General features: G+C 38.4%; 1 protein-coding gene across 1 annotated transcript in view; it reads left to right on the forward strand.

Moving 5' to 3' along the window:
* The window catches only part of ATP6AP2 (ATPase H+ transporting accessory protein 2), a 33,157-nt gene extending 22,696 nt beyond the window's left edge, over window positions 1-10,461 (forward strand). Inside the window, exons 4-9 of the mRNA XM_010363181.2 lie at window positions 1,090-1,185; window positions 1,367-1,504; window positions 2,519-2,572; window positions 3,426-3,575; window positions 4,603-4,722; window positions 9,383-10,461. Coding sequence (XP_010361483.1) covers window positions 1,090-1,185; window positions 1,367-1,504; window positions 2,519-2,572; window positions 3,426-3,575; window positions 4,603-4,722; window positions 9,383-9,577 — 753 coding nt within the window. The 3' untranslated portion in view covers window positions 9,578-10,461. The remainder of the gene's footprint in view (window positions 1-1,089; window positions 1,186-1,366; window positions 1,505-2,518; window positions 2,573-3,425; window positions 3,576-4,602; window positions 4,723-9,382) is intronic.
* The last annotated feature ends 404 nt before the right edge of the window (window positions 10,462-10,865 follow it).

Raw genomic sequence — 10,865 nt, forward strand, 5'->3', positions numbered from 1 at the left:
ATAAATAAATAAATAAATAAAAAATAAGTGATGCTGGGATTTTATCAGTAAGACATAATCACATTGATTTCTGCCTGTACCACATTAGCGTTACTTTGCTACTTGTAAACATGAATCTTTAAGTAGTAAGGGAACTACTGAACGAAAGATCAACATAAGAAATCTCCATTAAAACAAAAACATGACTGTATTCCTTCTTTTAATACAGTAATACTGGGAATGAAATAATTTTTTGAGGGGAAAAATAACTAATTTATTTTTTTAAATCATGTAGTGCAAAACAAATCTAATGGAAATAGAAGTCAGAATTTTCATTACCCTTGAGGGTGGAGGTAGTACTTCGAGGGCACTGATAGTGTTCTGTGTCGGTCTGGCTGGGCTACCTGAGTGCATGCATTTGTAAACATTTGTTGAGCTGTTACCCCAAGATTTGTATACTATATTATATGTATTTTGCACTTTAATAAAAAAATTGAAGAAAAAAAGTAGGTCTTATCACAATTGGTTATTTCAATCTAATAATATCAACATGTCCTAAGATAAAGGCTTCAAAAACCTTGCGACATACTTAACACGTTAACCAAGAGTCTTTAGGCTATCTGAAGACAAATGTTAAATCTCATTAAACATTTTTAAAATTTTGAAATGAAAGATGAATTCCATTTTTATTTCAGTTAAATTCAATACTAAGATTCCTCTAACCTTCTCTTAAATGCAAGTTAAATACTTTATTGTGGAATACGCATTAATCGTGGCACATTTAGTCAGTATTGAAACCAAATGTATCGCTACTTCAAATACATGAATGATCACCAGAAAATGGTTTGTGCTAGGTATAGTGTTGTGTCCATCAGGTTTAAGTTATTTTCCTCTGAGGCACATTGGGAGATACAGACTCGGCCTACCAGGGGGCTGTTTAATCTTCTGTGCCTTCAAAAGAGCTTGTTTGGAAATGATTTTGGGTTTCTAAATTTCCATAGAAAGTGCTGGAAAAAAGTTTAAGCCTTCTTTTTAAATACCATTCAAATGAATGATTTTTCTTCCCACTTTGGTTCACATAATAATTGCATTCTTACTCTTAAATTTCAGGCAGTTCCTTTTAGTCTTGACAGTGTTGCAAATTCCATTCACTCCTTATTTTCTGAGGAAACTCCTGTTGTTTTGCAGTTGGCTCCCAGTGAGGAAGTAAGTGATAATGTTTTTATTTAAGACATTTTAAAAAATAAGCTTTTATTATTTGGAAATTATGAAATGTATTTTATTATGAAAATTTAAAACTAATTTATGAACAATGTTGTCATACCTCTGTGTATTGGAACTAATCTGTAGAGTGTGAGCAACTTAAAATTTTCTATTCTTCTTACAGAGAGTGTATATGGTAGGGAAGGCAAACTCAGTGTTTGAAGACCTTTCAGTCACCTTACGCCAGCTCCATAATCGCCTGTTTCAAGAAAACTCTGTTCTAAGTTCACTCCCCCTCAATTCTCTGAGTAGGAACAATGAAGTAAGTGCACTTATTCAATGAATATATGAATATCATTAATTTCCCTTTTTTTAAAAAATAGAGACAGGGTCTCACTCTGTTGTCCAGGCTGGTCTCGAACTCCTGGCCTCTAGCAATCCTGTCTCGGCCTCCCAAAGTGCTGGGATCACAGGCATGAGCCATTGCGTCTGGCCCTCCCATTCCTTCCTACTTGAAATTTTGGAAATTTTGATATTTTAGAAAATGAAAAATTGTGCACATTTACTGCTGGGGTAGATTCTTCTTTAATGTAATTTTCTTATGACTCTCATGAATAAACGGATCCTTTTTGTGAGTTGAGCTGTGGTAAATAACATCACATTTTAGCACGAGGGTTGCCACCTATTAATTCAAACAAGCCAGAGGTCATAGATCTACTTGGTGACTGGTGGAGCTGTGTGGATCTGGTAACTTGGGAGCCATTGTTCACTGCTTCTGCTGATGTGTTGCCACATTTTTCTCATTCATTCTGGACATTGCAGTGGAGGGAGCCACCTCTACTTTTGCCTCCTGTCCTTCAGCTTCTCCATCTGCTCATGCGCCCTCTTAACCATGTGGCATGCCACTTTTGTGGTGGCTTCCCCTCTTTATTTGCTGTGGATGACCAGGGCCATCATCTTTTATTCTCTGATGTGGAAACTATTCAAGGGAAGTGAGCAAACTGGGCCAATGGTAGGATCTCATTGCAGAGTGCCAGGATATCCCGATGCTTTGAAGGAAAACCACTGGAGAACTTGAATGCTTTATCATGGTTTTGTCAAAAATATAGCTATTGAGTGGCAGTCACTGTGCTAGGGAATGGCCATCACCTTTTTGTTAGGAAATAATGTTTTATATGCATTTTCAATTGAAGCAAACATACCAAATGGAAGATAATTATATAAATTCACTTATATCATCATCATTTGTAATATCCTGTGCCTTACTTGATAAATGGCAAATAAAGATCTCTGGTGCACATTTGAAAGAATGCTCTTTTTTTTGGGCTCTCTGAAGGTTGACCTGCTCTTTCTTTCTGAACTGCAAGTGCTACATGATATTTCAAGCTTGGTAAGTAGGCTGCTCTAATTTTTCAGTTCCATTTATTTTGGTTTCTAGAGAATCCTTGAATGATAATAAAGGCAGTTGAAAAGTTTGATTAAGTATGCCCTAGATTTATGATCCCATGAAAATTCAAAAATTAGTGGCAGTATTGGGAATTTTGAATACATCCATGTTATAGTCAAATTATTTTGCATTTCTGCTTTTTAGGGAGAGACAGCATATCTTCCAAGAACACAAGCCTGGGTGTAAGAACACCCTGGCCATAGTCCTAACTTGGCTGCTGATTTCTTGTCAGACTTAATTCCTATCTATATCTTTGGGCCTAAAATAGAAATAATAGTTTGGACTAATAATGCTGTCAGTCCAGTCAAGAAGGGACAAAATCCGTCTGAAGGGTATTTTTTTGGTGAATGATTTTTTAAAAATCATCCTTGTTACTGAAATAGAAATTCTTACCTGTTTGTTGTCTTCTGAAGTTGTTTTCCAAACTTTTTCAACAGGTGTTGGTTCAGGGAGTCTGGAAGTGTAGTGCATTCCTCAGATCAAACTGGTCCAGCCATCTGTTCTTTCATACCATGGCCCATACCTGAGTTTTTAAAACTGAGGAATTTTGTTGAAAGCTTTTATTAAATATCCAAGGAGTCTTGTACTGCTCCTAAACATGAGATTCGTGTTGGATTTATCAGAAACGCTTATTTAAACCAGTTTCTTTTGCCACCATTTTAGACTATTTGCATGTTGTAGTACACTGGTATGGTTTAGTTTAGCCTAGTTTAGGCATAAAACTTTAACTGACTGTGTTTGACATCTTTCATCTTACTTTATCCACTACCTTTTTTTGTTTGTTTGTTCTCCTAAGCTGTCTCGTCATAAGCATCTAGCCAAGGATCATTCTCCTGATTTATATTCACTGGAGCTGGCAGGTTTGGATGAAATTGGGAAGCGTTACGGGGAAGACTCTGAACAATTCAGAGATGCTTCTAATATCCTTGTTGACGCTTTGCAAAAGGTAAATATCAATGAGACATGAGAGGCTGGAGTATGACCATTTCACTTTTAGCCTCTTAATAGAAAAATCTGCTGTTTCAAACACTGTTGATTGAGCTCTTACTTGCCTTTTTTGGGGTTCCTCTAATTATATTGGCCAAGGATGGAGTAGGGTCAAAAATGTATATTGATATATTTCTTCCTAATGCTAGCAAGAACAGCATTAGGAAAAGTTATCTCACACAAAGCTTTACAAAATTTTTGTGGTAAAATATATATAACATAAAATTACCATTTTAACCATTTTTAATTGTACAGTTCAGTGTTATTAAGTACTAGTACATTCACATGTTGTACAACCGTCATATCTTTTATTTCTAGAACTTTTTCATCTTCCCCAACTGAAACTCTGTACCCCTTAAACACTATGAGATAACTGAAGTAGAACACCCAGCACAGTACCAGTCACTTAGTAGATGCATAATAAATGCTAGTTCCCCTCTGCCCTTGAAGTTCTTCACCTGCATCCTTTCAGTGAGGCTTCATATTTTAATTTTTATAGATGTTTGTGATTAACCAGAGACCACTTAGGAAGATTTCTTCATTTCTCTTTCCAACTTTCCTTCCTCCAATTTATATGCTGACAAATTCAGTCTCTTCTTAAAGTAATTTTATTCTGAACATTTGAATATATGTTAAAGCTTAACACTTTTCTGTATAGTTGAGCATAATCAAAACCTTTAATACTTGCTTATTTTAAGATGTAGTATATTTCATGAGCCAGAAGGTAAGTGTACATTGTTCTTGTAGCTGCACAAAAGCTTTAAAAATCATTTTAATAAGTATGTGTTTGACTCATTGCATAAAATGATAAGTAGTGAGGTAATGCATATGTTAATTAGCCAATGTGTACTTAAGCCATTCCACAATGTGTACATATTTCAAAACAATATGTTGATGTGATAAATATATATGATTTTAATTTGTTAATTAAAAATGAAAAAAGTACATATTTGAGATTCCCAATAATGTTAATAACTAACTTTCAGTTTGCAGATGACATGTACAATCTTTATGGTGGGAATGCAGTGGTAGAGTTAGTCACTGTCAAGTCATTTGACACCTCCCTTGTTAGGAAGACAAGGACTATCCTTGAGGCAAAACAAGCGGTGAGTATATTTTGAAATCCTGCTTTAAAACTGTAAAATTAACTTTTTATAAAAACAAAAAAATACAAAGTCCTATATCACCTATGGGTGACATGAATGAGCAGTCAGTAAATCTGAAAAACAATTTCAGTTAAAACATAAGCTTCTTGTTCACATACGTATGTGTGTTTTGCCAGTGATAATCAATTCTTTGGGGTTATAATCAGATAATGCAAGAATTTTAGTTAGGGATCAAAGTAAATCTGTCCAAGATTATAATTCAAATATCAGTACACACAAGGAGACATCAGAAGTTAATGTGGCGCCAGGTGCAGTGGCGCACACCTGTAATTGCAGCTCCTCAGGAGGCCGAGGTGGGAGGATTGCTTTAGCTTGGGAGGAGTTTGAGGCCAGTCTGAGCAAACATAGCAAGACCCTGTTTTGAAAAAAAAAAAAGAAGTGAATGTGTGTGGGAGTGGTGTGGTGCCCACATCCTATGGGCTCTGCTTTTCTAGCAGGCACATTGTCTTTGTGGCATAGTCCCTTACTTGCTGAGATCCTCTGTGTATACCTCTTTATGATTTTGATTTACTTCAACAGTTTTTTGGGTATGGATCTTGCTTCGATTTTAAGCATTTAGAGGGTCAGGATTAAGCATTACCATGGTTGCTGGCCATGGTAAAACACATACCTGTGTGTGTGTATGTATGTGCACATTTGCATACATACATATATACTTACAGCTGCAGCAGAACCTAGGGAGGGTGATGAGAAAGAGTAGTGTAGATACTCCATAATATCCTACGGTCGAGAACATTGCTTAGGGCTGGCTGCATCACTCGCAGCAGATAGATATCCAGTCAATCACATACACCTCCACTTCAGAACCATTTGCAGCCCCCACCCTGCTCAGTTTTACTGACCTCAGTGTGGGACTTGGAGTCAGAAGGTCAAAGCCAGTGCCTGTTGGAGATAGTCTAGTGATTACTGGTTTGAGATTGTTTCTTTCTAAATTAAATTGGGGATGGAAGGACCTCTGTTTCAGACAGCATGTCAATCTAGACAACCACCCAAAATTTCCCCCATACAACATCTAGAAATAAAAGACCTTTTAAAAAGTACATAGTTTGGGCCAGGTATGGTGGCTCACGCCTGTTATCCCAGCACTTTGGGAGGCTGAGGCAGGTGGAACACCTGAGGTCAGGAGTTGTAGACCAGCCTGGGCAACATGGTGAAACAAACCCTGTCTCTACTAAAAATGCAAAAATTACCCGGGTGTGGTGGCAGGCACCTGTAATCCCAGCTAGTTGGAACACTGAGGCAGGAGAATCACTTGTATCCATCAGGCGGAGGTTGCAGTGAGCCGAGATTGCACCACTGCACTCTAGCCTGGGAGACACAGCGAGACTCCATCTCAAATTAAAAAAAAGAAGAAATTATAAAAATAAAAAGTACGTAGTTCAGCTCACAAGAAAGGGAAATTCTCTTACAGAGTAAATAAAGAAGAGGAGGCTGGGCGCAGTGGCTCCCGTCTGTAATCCCAGCACTTTGGGAGGCTGAGGCGGGCAGATCATGAGGTTAGGAGTTCGAGACCAGCCTGGCCAACATGGTGAAACCCCGTCTCTACTTAAAATACACAAAATTAGCCAGGCGTGGTGGCGCATGCCTGTAGTCCCAGCTACTTAGGAGTCTGAGGCAGACAAATCACTTGAACCCGGGAGGTGGAGGTTGCAGTGAGCCGAGATTATGCCACTGTACTCCAGCCTGGGTGACAGAGTGAGACTCTGTCTCAAAAAAAAAAAAAAAAAAAAAAAAGAAGAGGAACCTGAATGTGGTAAGCAGGCTGCCCTAAGGATATTTGCCAGCTAGGTCACCAAGAGTCCTTTGGTGCCTTGTGTGTTGGGGATGGGAATGGATACCTCCACATAAAGCTGGGGACCCTGAAAGAGCTGTGCCCTCAGTGAGAGGGTAGACTGGAAATTTTTGCCCACCAGCAAAGGGAAGCAGAAAGGCACCTGGGCTCTGGGTGGTGAGCACATGTGTTGAGAGTGGGGATGCCTCCCAGATAATTCTTTTTTTTTTCTTTTTTGGAGATAGGATCTTACTCTGTCACCTAGACTGGAGTGCAGTAGCACAATCTCAGTTTACCACAACCTCCACCTCCCAGGTTCAAGTGATTCTCCTGCCTCAGCCTCCCGAGTAGCTGGAATCACAGGCGTGCACCACCATGCCTGGCTAATTTTTGTACTTTTAGTAGAAATGGGGTTTCACCATGTTGGCCAGGCTGGTCTTGAACTCCTGGCCTCAAGTGATCTGCTCACCTCAGCCTCCAAAGTGCTGGGATTACAGGTGTGTTACCTTGCCCAGCCTATGAGATTTCTTTTTAGGGTGATAGAAATGTTCTAGAATTAGATTGTGGTGATGACTATGAAACCACTAAAATTCCTTGACTTGTACACTTAAAATGGGTAGGAATAAGAACCTGTTTATAAAAAAAAAAAAAAAAAAGGAAAGAAACAAAGAGGTCTTCATGGGCATGAAATCCTTTAATGTTTGCCTTAGCTCTGAGCTCCCCACAGGTAAATATGCATGTCTGTGTACCCATTCTCTCCTACAGTTGAAATCACTCTCTTCCATTAGTTTAAGGAGACAGTTGGGAGTTTAAGGAACATTTACTGAGTACTCACAGCGTGCCAGGTGCTGGGGCTGTAGGAACAAATAGATCTCGGTTACATTTTCTTTTTCATCCTCACTGCCAGGCACCCTGCCCCCATTTCTCCCGCCTCATTTGGCTGCTGCCTCCTAACTTGTCTGGACTCATCTGTCTCTCTGCGTCCCAGCTGGCTCCTCCCAAATCCATCCAACACATTGTTATCAAAGTTATCTTTTTTTCTTTTCTTTTTTTGAGACAGGGTCTCGCCCTGTCCCCGGCCAGAGTGCAGTGGCGCAATCATAGCTCATTGTAGCCTCAAACTCCTGGGCTCAGGTGATCCACCTGCCTCAGCCTCCTGAGTAGCCAGTTCTATAGGCTTGAGCCACCACACTCAGCTAATTTTTTATTTTAATGTTATCTTTTTAAGATAAACCTGATCATGTCACTCACTTTCTGCCTAAAGCTTGTCAATGACTCCTTATTGCCCAGAGGCTTATGTCAGATTTTCTGTAGCTTCCCTGCTTCTAGCTTCATCTCCTGCTGTGTTCCTACTTTTAAAATTATCTAGCCAGAATGAATGATATTTCCCAAACTGTGCCTTTGTCAGAATGAATTCAGTTTCCCAAACAATGTTTTTACACAGCTCTGTATTTTAAAAAAAGTGTTAAGTAGATCATACATACATAAGTATATAATATATTTAATACTATTTAAATAATAAAAATAATAACACTTTATAGCTCCATTTTCACATGGCTATAAAGAACTACCTGACACTTGGTAATTTATAAAGGAAAGAGGTTTACTTGACTCACAGTTCCACATGGCTGGGGAGGCCTCAGGAAACTTGCAATCATGGCAGAAGGGGAAGGGGAGGCAGGCACCTTTTTCACAAGGTGGCAAAAGAGAAAGTGCCACACTTTTAAACCATCAGATCTCATGAGAACTCACTATTATGAGAACAGTATGGGAGAAACTGCCCCCATGATCCAGTCACCTCCCACCAGGTCCCTCTCTCGACACGTGGGGATTAGATTTGGGTGGGGACACAGAACCAAACCATATCAATAGCTTAAGAGAATGCTTGCTCCTTTGAAGCTCCCTATTTTCTCCCTCTACCCTCCCTCATCCAGAGGTAACTGCTGTCCTGGATATCATGTTAATCCCTTGCTTTTCTTTACAGATTGACTGCATATGTATTTGTCCTTAAACAGTGTTGTTTGGTTTTGCCTGTATTTGAATTTTATATAAATGGAATCATACTACATGTATTTTTCTGTGTTCTTTGTTCAGTATTCTTTTTAAGATTCACTCAGGCGGACAAATGTAGCTGTAGTTCAATCATTTTACTGTTACATATTCTGCTGTAGGGATATACCACAATTATCCATTTGATGATTTTTTTTTTTTTTTTTTTTGAGACAGAGTTTTGTTCTTGTCGCCCAGGCTGGAGTGCAATGGCACGGTCTTGGCTCACTGCAACCTCCACCTGCCGGGTTCAAGCAATTCTCCTGCCTCAGCCTCCTGAGTAGCTGGGATTACAGGCATCTGCCATGCCTGGATAATTTCATATTTTTAGTAGAGACGGGTTTTTACCATGTTGGCCAGGCTGGTCTGGAACTCCTGACGTCAGGTGATCTGCCCGCCTTGGCCTCCCGAAGTACTGAGATTACAGGCATGAGCCACTGTGCCCGGCCTTTTTGATGATATTCTTATACATGTCTCTTGGTACACATATAGAAATTTTTCCTAGCGTATGGACTTACTGGATCACAGGATATGCACACCTTCAACTTTATTAGGTATTGTCAAAATTTCCCAAGCATTTGGACCGGTTTATACTTCCACCATCAGTGCAAGTGTCTTCTCCACGAAGGCGCTCCTTCTTGCTTCCTCTTAGTATAAGTAGCTGTTATGCCACTTATGAAGAAATGTTTGTTAGACAAATGAATCACAGCCACTAGACTGGGATAGTTTCCTATCTTAAAATTCTTCCCTCTTGATTTTTCTTTCTTTTCTATATTGTAGAAGAACCCAGCAAGTCCCTATAACCTTGCATATAAGTATAATTTTGAATATTCTGTGGTTTTCAACATGGTACTTTGGATTATGATCGCCTTGGCCTTGGCTGTGATTATCACCTCTTACAATATTTGGAACATGGATCCTGGATATGATAGCATCATTTATAGGATGACAAACCAGAAGATTCGAATGGATTGAACATTCCCTGTGCCAGAATTAGAAAAGGGGGTTGGAAATTGGCTGTTTTGTTAAAATATATCTTTTGGTGTGCTTTAAAGTAGATAGTATACTTTACGCTTACAAAAAAAAATCAAATTTTGTTCTCTATTTTGTGTGTGCCTGTAATGTTTTTCTAGAGTGAATTATAGTATTGACGTGAGTCCCACTGTGGTATAGATTCCTTAATATGCTTGAATACTATGATATAGCTATTTAATAACATGATTTCATTATGTTTAATGAATTTGGATATATGCACTGAAAGAAATGTAAAACATTTAAAATAGCTCATGTTATTATGGAAAAAAGTGCACTGAATTTATTAGACAAACTTATGAATGCTTAACTTCTTTACACAGCATAGGTGAAAATCATATTTGGGCTATTGTATACTATGAACGATTTGTAAATGTCTTAATTTGATGTAAATAACTCTGAAACAAGAGAAAAGGTTTTTAACTTAGAGTGGCCCTAAAATATGGATGTGCTTATATAATCGCTTAGTTTTGGAACTGTATCTGAGTGACAGAGGACAGCTGTTTTTTAACCCTCTTCTGCAAGTTTGTTGACCTACATGGTCTAGTATGGATACTAAAAATACTACATTGATCTAAGAAGAAACTAGCCTTGTGGAGTATACAGATGCTTTTCATTATACACACAAAAATCCCCCAGGGGCATTTTGAGGCATGAATATAAAACATTTTTATTTCAGTAACTTTTCCCCCTATGTAAGTTACTGTGGTTTGTGGTACAACTTCATTCTATAGAATATTAAGTGGAAGTGGGTGAATTCTACTTTTTGTGTTGGAGTGGACCAATGTCTATCAAGAGTGACAAATAAAGTTAATAATGATTCCAAATTTGTGTCATTGCAGTACTATATCTATTTTATATTGTAAAAATCTAACAAAACAGGCTTTTCTTTCATCAGGATTGGCTGTTTTGTTGTACAGATGATTTCATGCTGTTTCTTTTACACTTGTTTATTCTCACTGCCTCTTGAGATTTAGTACTAATGTAAGGAAGGCATTTTAATTACCATTCTTGTTACTGAATTTATATAAAATATATGAGTTCATACTTTTTGTAGGAAAGGGTTACATTTTTCTATAGCTTTTTTTTTTTTTTAATTAAAAACATTTTAGAGACCAGTCTTGCTATGTTGCCAGGCTGAAATCCTGGCCTCCAGTGATCCTCCCACCTCAGCCTCCTCAGTAGCTGGGATTACAGGTGTGTACCACTGCACCCAGCTCTGTAGCGTTTT

This window comes from Rhinopithecus roxellana, chromosome 7 (genome assembly GCF_007565055.1).
Source record: "Rhinopithecus roxellana isolate Shanxi Qingling chromosome 7, ASM756505v1, whole genome shotgun sequence".
Classification (NCBI taxonomy): domain Eukaryota; kingdom Metazoa; phylum Chordata; class Mammalia; order Primates; family Cercopithecidae; genus Rhinopithecus; species Rhinopithecus roxellana.